Below are 18,508 nucleotides of genomic sequence, written 5' to 3'. Positions count from 1 at the left end.
ATTACGAATAGTGTAAATAAAAAAAAATTGGGAATGTCAATTTTGTAACGATATATATTATTAATAAATGCAATTTTGGTAGTTATTTAATAGTGTATGTTATTATATTTTATTGATAATCTAAATATATATAACTCAAAGGTGAACGACATAGTGATCAACGCACAGCCCAAACCACTGGACGGATCGGGATGAAATTTGGCATGCAGGTAGAAAGAAAGAAGAAAGGATTTTGATAAATTCCACCCCTAAGGGGATAAATTAACGCGAGCGAAGCCGCGGGCAAAAGCTAGTATTACTATAAATTTGTAACAATATATATTTTTTCTATAATTGAATTATTAATGTGAGTGACTGTATATGTTTAAAATGTAGGGTGATGGTACCGATTGTCGTCCATTCAGTCCAAATTAAATGTTCATATTGAAACTTGGAATTTAGAGAGTACATATAAGTTGTGGTTTCCCAAAATTAATCTGTCAGACAGACAAAAATGGTAACAAATGTTATTTTGGTGTATGTACCGTATTTGTATTCATATGCATGTAGTAAAAAACGGTTATTTCTATATTACAAACAGACACTTCAATTTTAGTTATATGTATAGACTAGCTTTTGCCCGCGGATTCGCTCGCGTTAATTTCTCCCCTTAGGGGTAGAATTTATCAAAATCTCTCTTAGGGGATGCCTACGTCATAGTAACTTTATGCATGCAAAGTCTCAGCCTGATCGGTTTAAAATTGACAGTTTCATACAAACTTTCATCCCCTATTTTATCCCCTTGGGATTCAAAATCCTTTCTTAACGGACGCCTACGTTATAACATCTACCTGCATGCCAAATTTCAGCCCGATTCGTCCAGTGGTTTGGGCTGTGCGTTGATAGATCACTATGTCAGTCACCTTTGAGTTATATATATATATAGATACATGCGTGTTATATATAGAACAAGCCGAGAAATTTAAATACTTATAATACATTCGTATGTACCGGGACGGGTCGCTATTATATATAGTGTAATAATGTCATATGAAACACTACCACGGCGCGATAACTAGCTAAGTACAATGTGATGGTCATTCAGACTGATCACCTAATTTATATATACAATCAGACTTTTTACAATATTAATATAAGTAACATAAAAATTGTTATCGGTTTTAATATATATTTAAAACTCTTTTACACACACTTTGCGTTCACATTTAATATATATACGATTAAGAATTTAATACTATATTCCTGAACACAGGACAGGTACGGTTATTATGTGCTTGAATGTTATTTATACAATATGACTAGTGATATGTCGATAACTATACATAGGATATGGTAAAACTCATTCAATTTCCATACAAATATATCCAATGAGATTATATTTTTCATTTAAATATTAGTCAATATTTTATACACAACGCACCACGGGAGAAATGTATATTTAAAATATAGATAGTTTGTAACCAAAACTATTTCTATTATGTCGATTTTTAATGTCTCCCTAATTGTATGGGATAAACCATGAAATGTGGAGGTAGGTTGTCATATAATCTAGTAATTATGCACGTTCATTATATCTACCTTAACTATTTACATTAACATCAGAATTTTGGTCAAACTTTTAAATATATTGGAATATAATATCTATGCCGATAACAACATCATATACCCTATTTTGAGATTTAAAATTGGATTTATCTTATAATATATTGTTAGACTGTCAAATGTACGGTACAGTCGTAATTATTTTATTAACGATTTTTTTATATGAACGTTTCTAATTTTTAATATCAACGACGCGAAAATGTTTATAATTTCCTTACTAGCTATAAAGTTTGAATTATGAAAAAGTTAGAACTAGGTTTCAACTTTTCAGGTAATATTCAGCGGGATTTTCGCCTGAATTTTTATTAGACCTTAAGCAGAGACTTTAGGGTTCTGCTTAAGTGGAATGCTTAGATCATACGTTAGATTCAGGTCCTTCTGTGTTGTGCTTGAACGAAGCTCGGATGCGGGCCAGGTATAGAGCGCAGATGTGGCCGTAACACTTGTTATACCATTCAGGTGTGCGGCCCCTGGAAATGAGTAATATGTATTTTATAGTACACTAGTTTAGTTATAACACATGCTTTCACTCGCTGATTAAAAAAATCTTTAAATCTGATGGTAAGCGATTACCGTTGCTTTACCGTTGCATGCCTTTTAAGAAGAATCAGTTTTTGTATGAATTTACGGACTCTTTTCTGAGGAATTGTTCGACATAATGCCTACGGCTACCTTTTACCATCGCACCGCTCTCCTGTACGCGGGTGGAAGCTCCTCTAAAACCGCACTGTCCGAAACCACTTGTCCATCGACAGGGAATTAATTCTCACACGTTGGATGGAACCTAAGTGGTCTCGGACAGTGCGGTTTTAGAGGAGCTTCCTCCCGCGTACATTTAGATTGTGGAATGAACTTCCTGCAGAGGTTTTCTCACGAGACTACAGCATGAGGTTTTTAAGAAGGGTATATTAAGGTTTCTTAAGGTTCAGCAACGCGCACGTGGTGGTTCAGGCGTCCATAGGTAACCATTTACCATCAGATGGGCCGTATGCATGTTTGCCACCATAGTAGTATAAAAAAAAAATCTTTCAATATCGTATCGGTTCGGTAATACCGTTGGTAGAAGGTGGTTGTAGGTGGCAATTTATTTTTTAGTTTGTTTCTTTTTTTTAAATGGTTCGCAAATACCGTTGGTAGAAGGTGGTTGTAGGTGGCAATTTATTTTTTTTAAATGGTGGTGATGACGGTAGTGGTGATGGTGGTGGAGATAGAGGAGATGGTGATGGTGGTGATACTACAGATATGATGCGGCTTACATGGTATCGACGCGCGCGAGATGCACGAGTCGACTGCGGCCCTTGCCGGCCGGCTGCGCCAGGTACCGCGACGCCAGCACCACGCCGCGCGCCGGCTCCGGAGTGGTGGCGGCGGCGGTGGTGGTGGTGGTGGTGGTGGTGGTGGTGGTGGTGGTGGTGGTGCCGCCGGTGGAGGCTGCGGGGGCGCTCGCTGCGGTCCCCGCCACGGAGGTCTCCGCTACCGCGCACCACCCGCCCGCGCCCCCACTGCCGCCGCCCTGCTGCCACGACCTCAACACCACACAGCCTTGATTATTGTATGCTGTTAACCGTGACTTCGTTCGTATCATATTAAAATGAATGTCTACAATGAAAGTAGCCTAAAGACAGGTCTTATTAACAGATCTTACTAGAAAGATAAACAAAGAGATCACCATTGACGATGATGATGATGATCATGGATGGGTGATGATCGATGATGGATCGTCATCATCTACATCATCTACATGCATTTCTAGCAATAATTTGTAAGTGGTACCTTAAAACGCAATAATCCCTCGGCGGTAGGCCCACACTGGAGGCAGTGACGTACTGGAACACTTCAGCATTGGTGCCCAGCTTCTCTGTTATACGCCACTTTATCAACGAGTCATCCCATATATGTCGCTCTCGGAGTATCCTATAATAAAATCATTCAATAATCATACACTCTATATGTATGTAATTTTGACGGTCTCGGTGGATTAGTGGATTAACACACCGCTTTGCTTCCTATAGTCGCAAGTTCGATACCTAGTATGATGCAAGCATTTATGTTCATGACTATGATTTTTTGTATACTATGTATATTATGCATGTATTTACAAATATATTTATGTATTTATAGTTGTCTAGCTATAACACAAGCTCTGCTTAGCTTGGGACTAAATGACGCCGCTTAATTGTCCAAGGTTATTGTTATTATGTAGATATCTTACAACTTTATAAGCGAAAACAAATCAGAATGGATGTATGTTTGTTGTTACCTTTTCAAGCAAACGAAACGTAAATTGATTTGCATGATATTTGCTTTGTGTATAGAATTTAATTATAGAATAATAATAATAAAAACTCTTTATTGCGAATACATAAACATAGGACAGTAAGTACAAAACAATGAAAATAAATGTTTTACAAAAGGCGGTCTTATCGCTATCAGCAATCTCTTACAGACAACCCGGTGCTAACAGAGAGTATTTACATAAAGAGAGAAGGTAGGAAGCGCACTAAACACTCTATTTATTATACAATTATAGATAAACATACATATACTACATAATAATGGACGAGAGGACGTGTTATTATTCTATTACAGGGATAGATAATGCGATTTTAATAATTTTTTAATAATAGGAATTTGAATTAAAATTCCGAAATGGTAATGCATAAGCTGTACCAGGGTCATGATATGTACACAGGCCTAGGCCTAACATTACGTCCAATAACGTAGAAATAGACCCTATGTTCCCCAATGAGAGTCCCCTCATGATTTCATAAAACTAAATGAGACTCCTAGATATCCCAACAAAGCGTCTAATGCCGGAGTTTTTTGTTCGTGATTAATTCTACCCTATCGCTCTAACAAAAAAACAAAAAAATGTCCCTAAGTATGGTAATACTTCATTACTTAGGATATTTTGATTTTATTATTCGCTCTAAGTGGCTTAAATCCAGCCAACCCAGGGGTTGTTGCCCTCGGAGTTGATGCCGGGGCAAAAGGGTTCACCCCGAGGCTACAACCTTCACCTCCCTAGAGGAGTGATGATGATGGTGATGATGGTGATGACCAGTCATTTAATCCTACTCTTTGTCCCTGTCAGAATTTGTCAACTCTCTACCACTTTAACATGTGACGCATTTATGTATGGCCCCTTAGACGTACCTTTGCATAACCTCCTGCGGTGGTGCTTCCACATCCGTGGTAGCCCTCCACAATCTCAAAGGATGACCATCACCCACTTTCTTGCAGCACAACTCCACATGAGGTGCAGCACCTGACACCGACATCCATCCACGTGTTCTGGAAAATATATCTTTAGAATTAAGTAACTTTAAAAAAGAAAAAGTGTATACCAGACAGGTTATTCTAACATTCCGATAAAGCTTCAAGCCTGTATGAATTATGAAAGCTCAGAAGCTTATCACATATCGTATTAGAATCGTTACTGTAATACGTGAAGACTTAGATGTAGCTCGTTTGATTTGAGCATTAAATGAGGAGAGGAAAATAAAATGCCTATTTCTTACTTCTAGAAAATAATAAAGAATTGAAATTTAATATGTTCTATACAAGCCTACTATAGTAAAGAAACCTATTAAATTATTTAATTAAATACTAAATTTTTTTTAAGTCAATATTTATGGATATATAATTAAGTAATCAACGCCTAGTTGAATACGCTTTTTGTTAATAAAAACATATAATTTCTTACAGATATATTTTTGCTATTAAAGTCTTAAAATTTTTTGTAACAAACAAAATTTTTCGTTTTGAAATAATGTAAATAAACACTAATTAAAATTGATTCGTTGCTGAAATACAGATTTTATAAATATAAGAGTTTGTTATAGTTTGCGTTGTCAGCCACTACACTAAAGAAAATTATAACCATAGAGAAAAATTCAGTATCTGAGAAAATTTGCGTTTGCCAGCCACTAGTAACTAAGTATTAAAACAAAATTATGCCCATAGACAAGAATTGAATATCTAAGAGAATTTTTAATTTTTTCTTAAAGTGAACACATAAAAAGGATTTTGAAATAGTGTCAGCGATAATATTAAAAGTGCTGTATTGCGATTAAAAAGTGCGTTGACATGCAATTATATTAATGTTGGCTAAACATTGTTGTAATTTGTAAATAAAAATTATCGTACAAACATAAAAAAACAAATCAGTAAAACACCTAAGTGGCCACGACGTCACTACGATGAGAATGGAGTGAGAAACTGATCTGCTGTTAATGATTCAGAAAGAAACAGTTCTGTTTTCTACTGAGATGATAAAAAAATCTTAAACGAAGTATTTGAAAGCAAACCATAAGTAGAGGAAAAGTATGTTAAATGTTAAACTAAGACTACACGCGTCTAAACGAGAAAAATTAGGCAATAAATAAAGAATAGAATAGAAAATCATTTATTCAAATAATAATTTTTTTTTAAATCTACCGCTTATTCGGAAAGCTTTCTCATCACAAACAGAATAAGCAAGAAACTTGTGTGTTGCTCTTTTAAACAATCCTAAAGTTTGGAAGCATAGTAATTCAATTGATTTTCTTGCCAGTTCTTCTGAATTGGATCTGTATATTGAACTGGACGGTTGTTAAAAATTTACAGTCATAAGTGCCAAAAATGTCCTACATGAATAAATGATTTTTGAATTTCAATTTGAATTTAGTGTTAACTATTCGGCGAAGTCATAGTCCAGTCGCGAAATATGTATCTCAATATAGCTGTGGATCCAATAACGGTTGGAATTTGATCACCAACAGAGAAGGTGGTAACTTCCAGTAGCGATGGTCAGGTTTCCGCACCGTATTTGTGATCTCACGCATGCAAATGGTTTGTAATTAAACAAAATAATATATATTCAATAAGTAATCAAAATTGTACTTTATATCAAATATTACGGTGATATGAAGATTGTTGTCAATTTAAATATAACACGTATTCCCGAGTCAATAAGTCTTAAGTACCTTGACTAATAAATAAAGGAGATGTAAATAAATCACATAATAAACAACTATAATTATGTATTGCATAAAAACATGACTTGTATTTTATACTTTACTAGCTACTCGCCCAGGCTTTGCACGTACGTGTATTATATATATAAACCTTCCTTTTGAATCACTCTATGTACTAAAGAAAACCGCTTCGAAATCCGTTGCGTAGTTTTAAAGATTTAAGCATACATAGGGACAGACTGCAATAGCGTCTTTATTTTATACTATGTAATGATATAGGCTTTTGTGAAACTAATGTTGAAGATCTGAAGGATCAGATGAAATAGTTTGCTTTAAACACAGTAGAAACAGAACTGTGAAATCTACATCGATGATATAAGGTTAAGTGGGACACGCTCTAACATCGATGTCTCACCTCTTTCCCGATCGGCCACAGACTCTAAAAAAGCATGAAAAAAGTTAGAATCTATACACAAGTGTAGGTATAAGAGTAACATGTGAGAGACGGACATATTGCGATCGTGACAGACGTTACAGAGTAATGGTGAATGTTGGGATAGCTGTCAGAATTTATAGTCTGTTTTTTATCTCAGAGACTAATTTGACATGACCAATGTTGCCAGCATTTTGAGATTCTTGAATAGCGTTGTGACACAATCGGAAATTAATATTAATTACCGATTTTTATCGGTTACACTCAAATAATATGAGGGTGTTTATTTAACACAAAATTGATAAAGTATAGGTATTAATAAATATTGGGTTGTTGTATAAAAATAGGTTATTTTATTGTCATATATTTCACTGAAACAAAGACGAAATGCTCTTTTTTATAAAACCAATTACTTTCGTATTTTAAATATACACCTATTTTAAATATAACTGTATAAAAGAAAAATGTTGGTATTTAGCTTAATAACTTAAAAAATTGTATATGTACGAAAACTTCAAAAATGTATTTTCATGTTGTTTAATATAATACAAAGACAGTAACACTAATGTACGTATGTAAATTTTGAAAATATATTGTGTAACCAACATTGGTTACACAATATATTTTCAAAATTTACATACGTAACTACTCATTTAAAATTAAAAATGCAAGTCAACGAATCGGTATCGCAGGTACAGCACTACCCCGCAGCTGGTAACGTTATTTGTAAATTTGACATTTACACCTGTCAATTGAGTCTCCACAGATTCTTTGAGTTTCTTTTTAGATTAGAAAACAGACTATAATAATGCATTAGGTAGGTGATAGAAATTGTGGCGTCAACTCTCACATATTCCTGTAGATGTCATAGACAAAAAATAGTATCACTAAAAGGAGAACCACAGTCTATAAAATGGTCTATATAGGCGCAGTTGTTTGACATTAAAAGAAAATTAGGTAGCTTCTGGAATTTTTACATTAACAATGTAGTGAACTCACTTTTCTTTGGCTTCTTTGAGTAAAGCTTTGATGCAAGCCTGCTGGAATCCTTTCCAGTCTTGATTGAAATCTCCGCCCAATTCTTCCAGCGCCACCTAAAATGAAATTGTTTTTTGTATTTCTAAATAAAATATTATTTATATTTCTACTTATTTGTATTTCTATTGCTGTCATCTAAATATATATAACTCAAAGGTGACTGACGTAGTGATCTATCAACGCACAGCCCAAACCACTGAACAGATCGGGCTGAAATTTGGCATGCAGATAGATGATATAACGTAGGCATCCGCTAAGAAAGGATTTTGATTAATTCTACCACCAAAGAGATAAAATAGGGGATGAAAGTTTGTATGAAACTTTGTCAATTTTAAATCGATCGGGCTGAGAGTTTGCATGCATAAAGCTACTATGACGTAGGCATCCCCTAAGAAAGGATTTTGATAAATTCCACCCACCATTTTAGTATAATTAAACCGTTATACTTATGATCTATATTGCTTTCTATCAATTATTGTTATTATTGACGGCCTCAGTGGTCTAGAGGTTTAGCACACCGCTCTACTTCCGATAGTCGCAAGTTCGATACCTCGTACGGAAACATTTGTATTCATGAGTATGACTGTTTGTTTCAGTCTGTATATTTTCTACGATAGAAAATATTCAGACTGAAACAAGCAATTATGTATGTATTTACAAAAAAATCTAAGTATTTATATCAGTTATCTAGTAACCATAACACAAGCTTTGTTTATTGGACTAGATGGCGCAGTGTTCATTGTCCAGGATATAAATAAAAACAATAGGTATAGTCTTTGACCCCGTATATTTTTATTTTATTTATACTCTATATTGCATCAAAAAGCGTACAAAAAAATAAAATACTAAGTTTACTGTGCACGACGCACCTTCTTAGATTTTTATTGTATTTTTTATATATATTTAAAATCCATTTTCTATTGTTCTATTATTTGTCACTTTTGAAATATATGTCTTTTACTATCAGCGACTGTAGTTTCTCTTCAAACTAAAAATAAAATATAAAACATATACAGTCCTTAGAAACCACTTAGTCGTTTAAATTTACATTAAACGATATCGAAAAGCTGGTCTTATTGCTAGAGCAAGCAATCTCTTCCAGACTACCTTTGGGTGGATAGAGAAAGTAAAGATAAGAAACAGGTAGGCTTACCGGTACACTCTCTTCGAAGTAATTGAATTTACACCTGGCCAGCATATCAGCGGGAGCTAGGAACAACTGCTTGTACTTCTGTATGAGAAGCAAGAGGCAAGCGTGGGCCGCTCGACTCTCGCTTATCTGACGCTGATCAGCAACACTTTCTATCACCATTCTGCAAAATCGTTGCGTTAAAATCATTAATATTCGATGGCCTCAGAGGTTTGGTGGTTTCTTCCGAAGGTCGTGGGTTCGATTCCTAGCAGGGTCCAAACATTTAATTCATGAGTATAGTGTATGGAGTGCGCGTTTTAATATTAGTTGATCCCGCAAACGTCGTTTTGCCATATAAATTATCGCTATTAAAAATAGAAGGGTAAAAATTTAGGGATGTATGTATTTTTTAATGCCACATTACAAAAGATAAAAATAAAAAAAATGACAAAAAAAAATTGGGGTGAGCTACCCCTAACACTTAGGGATATAAAAATATGTTATAAATATATACTCAGACCTACTGAATATATGTATAAAATTTCACCAAAATCGGTCAAGCCGTTTCGGAGGAGTATAAATACGAAACCGGTGATACGAGAATTTTATATATTAGATACTGTTTTATCAATTATTATTATTATTGACGGTCTCGGTGGTGTAGCCTATTTTTCCTGGCATACATGATATTTTGGTAAACGTATTCAGCAACGGTGAGGATGTGTATCTGTATGGTCGTCACCTGTTGGAGTGTCCTTCCTTGGTGCTGCCGGCGGGCGGCGCGTGGTGCAGCCGCAGCAGGCTCGGCGCCAGGCACACCGCCAGGTTCGAAGCCGTCATCTGGTTCACGCCCGACTGCTCCGCCACCTGCCCAAACACCACCGCTTTTACCACACTCAACGACGTCTACCACTGTTACCATACCATAAATATACTGTGTAACAGTAAATTTACTTATTTCTGCTGTGGGATTCCCCTTTGATTGTCAGTAATGTGGACTAATAATCCCATTGTCGTCAGGTTGACCTTCACGCGGTTCCCCTGGTAATCATCGTGGTAAATTGTCATTTGCCAAGATGGGCTGACCTGATTTCATGCTCATCTTATCATCCTTAACTGGTGCCCCGCTAGCGTAAACCGTTAGCGCAGGCGAGTGCAACATACCATTAACATCCATTAAAAAAAATAGTGACATTTGAATAAATTGAATGCGATCTCATTTACCCAACAATACTTACATCAGCCAGAAATATTAATAAGGAATGCAAAGCCTCCAAATGTTCTTCAGGCAACAGTAACAAAGCGCATTGTACTGCATCCGGCCTTAATGGCTCAGGGACATCTGAAACCAATATTTATTCATTTATTTATACAATATAAACTAAATTAAAACATAAGACCTTATGTCTATTACAGACTCTTATGATATCTACCGTCAGTTCGGAGTGCTTTCGAGCTAAGAAGAAATAATAAAAAACTTAGCTCTTATTGTTTTCAAATAAACTTGTACATGATCAGAAAATTACAGTATGTTTTTAAAATTTAAATAGGGAAAATGTATCTAATCAGCAGAGAACCGACCCCGAACCTGAACAGAGAAATCCCAACATGCAAGGAAGCTGTGAAGGGTAGTCACGAGTATGACGGACATGAATAAAATAAAATAAAATAAAATAATCATTACATAGTCGTGTCGGTATAAGGAACCGAATCCGTGACCATAGGTAAGAAGGCGGTGAACTAAAACCGTTAAACTATAAACCATTAATTAATTATTGAACAACAAACAAAGCAACAAAATTTAACAAAGTAATAATTACTATCAGCAAAGTAAATAATCATACAGAAGAAGCTAAAATTCAAGTAGTAGGAAGAATATTGTAGAAACACAAAACTTACGTTGGAAAATAGCGATGAAGGTCTCGCTCAGCTTATTAGTGAGGAGCGCATCAGGCAACTCTCTGAAGTACTGCTTGACCATGTCAGCCACGTCGTGAGCTTGAGACCCGTCGAAGTTGAGGTTCGACTGGTTAGGATCAATTGTATTTATGTTTTCTATTGCAAATGGCGCGTTCGCAGCACCAGCAGCTTCCACTGTCTGCCGTAATTTCGCTATACGGGATTTGACGCCGGCTTTTCTAAATATGCCCATCTGGAAAAAACAATATTTCAATGATTAATATAGTTAAACGGGTTTTAGCACGACGAAAATTATCGCAAAATTTTATTGGACAATCTAATGACGGTAGTTGAACAAACTACTGGCATTAATTTATTAGAGAGAATATATTAAATACACAACCAGAAGTCGTTCCAGAAACTAGAAGAAGTTATTCCAGAGACTACATTATTTTATTTTCTAATAATTGAACTTAATTAGAATAGTTCTTAGATATTTACTACACCAGTCTGACTACTGATGGCGACAGCTGGTCGACAAGATTGTTTAGAGTCGCGATCCTCAACAGTGAGGGCACGATCAAAAAGAAGAAACATCTCACCTGATCTAAAGCATTGATTTTCAACCATTTCAACGCACTCTGTATTGGCTTTGGTAACGCATGGCCCGTCCTTTGTAGTGACACAGTCAGTGGAACTCCAAACACTGTCTTATCTGGAAACAATATTTTATTTAGATTCGTAAGTTATTCTGGTTTTTGTAACTCCAATTTGTTTAATTTGATTTCCAGTATTAACTCTGCTAAGATAAATCTTTAGGAGATAATAATCTCCTAAAGATTTATCTTAGCAGAGTTGCTCTTATAAATTTTGATTGGTCCTTTCACTCATGGCATTTTAATTTCAATGTTGACGCTTAAAGAGTAATCTTAGAAGTATTGCTCTTATAAGTTTTGGTCAGTACTATCATTTTGTGCTCAATTTTTCATGACATGTACTTAAACTTTATTTATATTTTCTTAGATTGTCTACTGAAGACAGTATACAAGAGTATATTTTGTTATATTACCTGAGGATTATCTCAGCTTGTTGGCCAATTATCAATTGCAATTGCAATTATCAAAAAAGGGAATCGTAATATTTTTTTTCTATAAGTCTTTTAACTTTATAAAATTCTGAATAATCTGAACAAATGAATAAAGTTTCACTTTGTTTTTACCTTTGTAATCTGGAGTTTTGATCTTCCTGATGAGTTTCGGCAGTTCCCAGTTCCAACCTGACTTGTGTGAAGGGCAGTACCTTTCCATACACGCAGTCAGTCGAAGAAGAGCCAGCTTCCTCAGGATGTGCAGTTGTCCACATGACAATGATGACATGGGTCTCGACACTACATTGTAGTAAATAGTTTAATAATATATCTATAATTTATAATATTTTTTCTTGAGTAAAATGATGATAAGTTCAGGAGATAAAAACCATCGCTCCTAAGAACATCTTTTAATTCTAGTCCTCGATGGGTTTAGGCTATGAATTCTAAAAAGAAGGGTGAGCACAATAGATCTCTGCAGGTCGCAGTGTTACAGCTCTAAAGCACTGAGTAATAGCCTAAACCCTGCAATAAAAAATTAAATTCAGACCAGACCCTTTACGGAGTAAGTAGAGAGCGAATAGACTTCAAAAGACTTGACTACAAATTACTTATACCAGCAAATTAGACAAATGTTTAAGCGACTTTTAAATTTATTCAATTTATAGATATATAGATAGGATACATGATCAACAAATAACATATGAATTGAATTTCCAAAATATATAGAGATCCTTACAAAAATGGCATATTTACGATGCCGAGGGGGGTCGCTTTTTCCAAATATACTGGACCTAAAAATTCTTAATTATTTGGATAGCAAATTTGCCAATAATAACGTATTTCTCCACAATTCTTTTATCCTTCCACATTTTATTATTTACAATATTTAAGATGCCTCTTTTATAATATCCAAGAATGTTCCCAAATATACTGGATATTTGGGAAAAGCCCAAAATTCTTGCCTATTTGGATAGCCAACAATCAAACCAAGTCAAAATTAACCTAAATCTCTACAATACTTCTATCGTTCCATACTCACATACTATAAACATACTTGTACCAATAAAAACACATTTTGAAGTGAAGGGTGCGGATTCAAACGCATGACCACTTACTGTAAGTCTCGGGGTCCTTTTGGTTGGGTACTGGTTGGAGGGTGTTATTGGCTTTGGGACCGCCGTTGAGTGCACTTGTCCGGAACGAGTACCATCTTTGTACGTTGTTTCTGAAACAATTTTTTTATGATATATTCAAGTATAAAATATTTGTGACAATACTGAAGCATCATCATATCGTCATCATACTGATCTCTTTTAATGATTAGTGCTTTAAACTTAAAATCTATTCAGCAGCATCTTAGAAATATGGTAAATGAAATATACAAGGTGAGAATAATATAACAGTTCAAGCTGACCCGAAAAAATATTTTTGCCGTATAACTGAAATCAGTTATCAAAAATTATTAAAGTACTAAGATCGCTATTAGAAGATTGTGGTTGATGGTAGAAGGGTAAAAATATCTATTTTTAATGACGAAGCATAAAAAAATTGACAAAATAAAAAAAAATTGAGGTGGCACCCTTTTTATTTAATATTTGGTAGAATGGTGACAATTTACAGTTGTATACATATTTAATGACGAATCATAAAAAAAATAAAAAAAATTGTGGGGTACCACCCTTATGAGTTAAGGGATTCGAGAATAGTTTACGTTCTATTCTCAGACCTACTGAATATACACACAAATTTAATAAGAATCGGTCAAGCCGTTGCGGAGGGGTTTGATACAAACACTGTGATAAGAGAATTTTATATATTAGAGAAGATGAGTAAATTAGGTTGTGATAATCAATAATTATATATTTCATATAATGAAAGATAAATATGTTGGATACAACCTTTAGGCAATAATAGAAGAGTTTCTAATGATTTAAATGAAATACTTACACTACCGAATCTCAACCATCAAACGGGAGCATAATTGGCGACAGAATTAGATGTTATTACTCACTTCTTAGTTTTCATGTCGATGCTGTCATCATCATCATCCTGATCACCATCATGGGACCGCGATCCGGCCGAGTTCGGGCTGCTATTCAGGTCGGAACTTCTGGATGCTGATTTATCCCTTTTAAGACTTCTGTCCCGAAACCTGTGTTAAGGATACGTAACATTGAATGTACGTGCTTGGCATTTTTGCTACAGTGGAATACTGACAATTTTTAGCTGTAAATTTCCATAATATATGTATTCATAAATATACAAAAATATCTATAAATGAATTTTAAACATATAAAATTTTTTATACATGCAATTAAAATTATGCATTGAAAAGGTATAGTAAAGGATAAGATAAAGAATGAATACATTAGAGGAAGTATGAAAGTGGCGCCGGTGTCAGAGAGGTTGAAGAGTAATCGTCTATCATGGTATGGGCATGTAATGCGTAGGAACGAGGATAATATTTTAAGAATGGTGTTACATATGAATGTGGATGGTTATAAGGGCAGAGGAAGGCCGAAAAAGAGATGGATGGACTGTGTGAAAGATGATATGGTAAGAAAGGAAGTAAATAACGCGATGACTGCGAACAGGGATGAATGGAAGCGACAAACATATTACGCCGACCACAAATAAATGGGATAAGGAAGAAGCAGATGATAATGATGATGAAAAGGTATAGTAAAAATCTCCACTGATTCTGGGAAAGATTTTTTCTAGATCTCTATCTATGTGATATATCTATGTCTATCTATAGTGATATGTAGATGATGATAAAGACTGGGCAGGAAGAGAAACAGTGAGAGTGAGTGTTGACGTATAAATCGGCAATGGGCATTTTAAATCTACACCCGAGTCACAAGTCCCGGGAACTGCTCGAAGTTTTCCTCTCACGATGACCCGCACGGTGAATCCATGAACTGCTAAGAAGTTTATCTTATAATTTCGGAGAAACTTATTAGGTTTTATAAAACGAATAATAATGTGAAACACAACCTTATGTTGACTATATGTCTGGAAGATATCTCATTTAGAGTTAAGTCCATCTTTGCTTACATTGTCTCAAATTACTTGTATCATTGTATACAAACGATTATACTCATTAATACAAATATTTGTGCCGTGTGGAATCGATAACGCGACCATCAGATGTAATGTTTTCATAACCGTTCCGAGGCTGCCATTCGAGTGGCTTCATTGCCATACCATTGTGGTATAAGAAAATTGAGTGGAATAAACAATGTATATATAGTTTTGTGCTTACACGATGGTTTTCTAGAATATTCTGAATCTTTAAAATGTGAATCCTGTTGAACTGTTTACTTCACTCATTCAGTATGGAGTAAATTGACCCTATATTACTAGTACTATGCTAATAATACTGGATTGCTAATTGATGCTAATAAATCTCTCGTAGTCCTAATTACTTAGCAAGAAATACTTTCGTATTAACTTTGCTGAATGTACAATACTTAGTTTATTGCTTTGAGAAAATTTACTTAAATAGGATTATACGTAATAGAGATACTAACTTGTTCATTATAGTACATTTAATATTAAATTGGATTATATCACATAAGTAGCTGTACCCGGGACTTCGTCCGCGTGTAATTTAACTTTATTTTTCTAAAATAAAAGTAGCCTAAGTTACTCCTTATTACATCAGCTACATGCCAAAAGAACACCCGTCAAAATCGGCCCAGCCATTTCAGAGATTAGCCGGAACAAACAGACAGACGAAAATGATAAAAAATGTTATTTTGATATATGTACCGTATATACATTCATATGGATGTAATAAGAAACGGTTATTTCAATATTACAAACAGACACTTCAATTTTATTTATACGTATAGATTATTATTTATTTATTTATTATTTTATTCTTATTTATGATAATTAAAATTATATTAAGTATATTCTCCGAAACAAATATTTTATACAATTCCAGCTAAAATGTATAAAGTTTTCCTAGATAAAAACCTCCTAAAGTTGGATACACATCTGATAAAAAAACCGAATACTAACTTTTGTCCGTCTTTCCCTAGGTTGAGCGAGCTGGTTCTGATGGCCTGCCGCCTGTGCATCGTGTGACCTGGTGATTTCTGGACCTCGCGTAATACCTCTGGATCTGGTTTCAGTTCCACAGGCGATGGAGGTTCGACGTACACCTGGAAGTTATGTACAACAAATCTGTATTTACTATTTTAATTTTTAATTGAAACTTCTGAGTCTGTAGGTAAACATCTTGCTTTATTCTGAGTGCATAATATAACTATCAGATGGCAATTGTAAGTAGCTATGACGTGGTCTAGTGTTTTGAGTAGTCATGCTCACTAAAATGTCCAGACTTGTGGCGGCGTGGTGGGCCGGGTCATTTGGCTCCCTAAAATAGTTTTAACATTTTTCCCCGCCTATTCTCAATAATATCTATAATCTGTCTCATAAGAAATATTATTGTATGTATAACTATATAGCCAAACTTAAAAAGAGACAATTATAAGGTAGATCGCCTTTTTTCTACAGTCCAAAGAAAGGGTCATAGAGTTAATTGCTGATTGACATCTTAGTCTATAATGGATATCATAATATTGTTAACAAATGTATCCACAAAGTTTTGGAAGCTTGCATAGTTAGCTACTTAGTAAATATATTTGTGACTAGCTGTTATCGCGACTTTGTCCGCCTCGAATTTAACTTTATTTTTCTAAAACAAAAGAAGCCTAAGTTACTCCTTATTATATCAGCTACCTGTCAATAAAAGTCCCGTCATAATGGGTCCGGCCATTTCAAAGATTAGCCAGAAGAAAAAGACAAACAGATAGACAAAAAATGTGATTTTGGTGTATGTACCGTATTTATATTCATATGCATGTAGTAAAAAACGGTTATTTCAATATTACAAACAGACACTCAAATTTTATTTATATATATAGATGTATTGATAAATTACCTCAGTATTGTGATGAATATTATGATCCTTATAATAATTATGCCTCCAACTAGCCGGCTGACATTCTGAGTCGCTCAGCGCACTAGAGTCATCATTCTTCATTCCTCTATGGAATATTCTCTTCGCTCGTCCAAGTTTTGACTTCGTACTTTTATTGCTAGATCCCATGCTACCATCAGATGCGTAACTAGAACTATCATCACCAAAAGGAGGATTCAACACGAAGGATTGCTCCAAAGGAGCTATAGGAGATGGCGGCAAAATGGTCATGGGTGACGGCGGCTGAGTTCTGATAGCTGGAGCATGGAGAGGTGAACTATTGAAATCGGGAAACGGAAATGCAGTTGGTGAGGTAGGCGTCATATCTATATAGTTCAAATCGGGATATTTGTCCTGCTGTGTATCTAGGAAGTGAGGGGACGCGATGATAACTTCCGTTCTGTTCTGGCGCTTTCTTCTTCTAGTTTTGAGAGATTCGACCCTTCGTAAAAAGGCTTTAGCGCCATCTCTGAGACGTTCGGAGCCTGTCCTTCGGAATCTCGTACCTGTGTCCTCTTCATCTTCTTTGTCGCTTGGTAACTGTATAACTGGCTGGCCGGGGATGCCCAATCTGTAAGAATATATATTTTTTTTATTTTCTTATTTAAGCTTTGCATTCCATAATTTTACAGAAGATAGATAGACAGGTACATTTCAAAGTAGGTTTATTATGGACCCTGTTGGGCACTGCAAGCGGAAGAGAAGAGAGGAGGACGAGTTATTTTCTTTTATCTTTTATGTATTATATATTAATAATAATAATAAAAATAGTAATAATTAATAATTTGAAATTGTATATATTTAATTACTAAAATTGTATAATAACATTTTTTAATCAACAATGTCTTGAGATTTCTTATAAATATTTTATCATTTTTTATCTCTTTTAAAGAATGTGGTAAGTGGTTATATATATTTATGGATGACACCAGAGGACCACTTGAATGTAGTGCTAACGTGGAGGATGGAAGAAGGAGCCTGTTTCTGTATCGTAAATTATATTTTTCACACCTTTCTTCGCGTGTTTTATAGAAATTAGGGTATTTTTGGACGATTTTACTGGTTTCTAGAATATAAATGCAAGTCAAAGTAAGAATATTATGTTTTTGGAAATATGGTTTACAGCTTTTACGATTTTCAATATTTAATATAATATAAATTTCAAAACGAATACGAGCAGATATTTTGGTACTAATTGGGTAAAAATATTCTATTCGGACAGTGCGGTTTCAGAGGAGCTTCCTCCCGCGTACACTTAGATTGTGGAATGAACTACCTGCCGAGGTTTCCTCGAGAGACTACAGCATGGGGTTTTTCAAGATGGGTATATTAAGGTTTCTTAAGGGTCGGCAACGCGTATGTG

General features: G+C 34.9%; 1 protein-coding gene across 1 annotated transcript in view; it reads right to left on the bottom strand.

Annotated features, from left to right (window-relative positions):
* Positions 1 to 983: 983 nt before the first annotated feature.
* LOC131842365 (rho GTPase-activating protein 7) overlaps positions 984 to 18,508 on the bottom strand; it is a 396,667-nt gene continuing 379,142 nt past the window's right edge. Inside the window, exons 6-20 of the mRNA XM_059190907.1 lie at positions 17,107 to 17,716; positions 16,182 to 16,324; positions 14,164 to 14,304; positions 13,268 to 13,377; positions 12,282 to 12,449; positions 11,665 to 11,777; positions 11,063 to 11,315; positions 10,402 to 10,505; positions 9,906 to 10,030; positions 9,185 to 9,344; positions 7,993 to 8,087; positions 4,759 to 4,896; positions 3,376 to 3,516; positions 2,859 to 3,128; positions 984 to 2,072 (exon numbers count right to left, since the gene is read on the bottom strand). Of these exons, the coding sequence (XP_059046890.1) occupies positions 1,958 to 2,072; positions 2,859 to 3,128; positions 3,376 to 3,516; positions 4,759 to 4,896; positions 7,993 to 8,087; positions 9,185 to 9,344; positions 9,906 to 10,030; positions 10,402 to 10,505; positions 11,063 to 11,315; positions 11,665 to 11,777; positions 12,282 to 12,449; positions 13,268 to 13,377; positions 14,164 to 14,304; positions 16,182 to 16,324; positions 17,107 to 17,716 (2,686 nt within the window). The 3' untranslated portion in view covers positions 984 to 1,957. The remainder of the gene's footprint in view (positions 2,073 to 2,858; positions 3,129 to 3,375; positions 3,517 to 4,758; positions 4,897 to 7,992; positions 8,088 to 9,184; positions 9,345 to 9,905; positions 10,031 to 10,401; positions 10,506 to 11,062; positions 11,316 to 11,664; positions 11,778 to 12,281; positions 12,450 to 13,267; positions 13,378 to 14,163; positions 14,305 to 16,181; positions 16,325 to 17,106; positions 17,717 to 18,508) is intronic.

The sequence above is a fragment of the Achroia grisella genome, unplaced genomic scaffold (assembly GCF_030625045.1).
Source record: "Achroia grisella isolate CSIRO2021 unplaced genomic scaffold, CSIRO_AGI_Agris_v1 utg2167, whole genome shotgun sequence".
Taxonomy (NCBI): domain Eukaryota; kingdom Metazoa; phylum Arthropoda; class Insecta; order Lepidoptera; family Pyralidae; genus Achroia; species Achroia grisella.
Note: the sequence above shows the minus strand (reverse complement) of the source record. Positions and strands in the feature narration are given on the sequence as shown.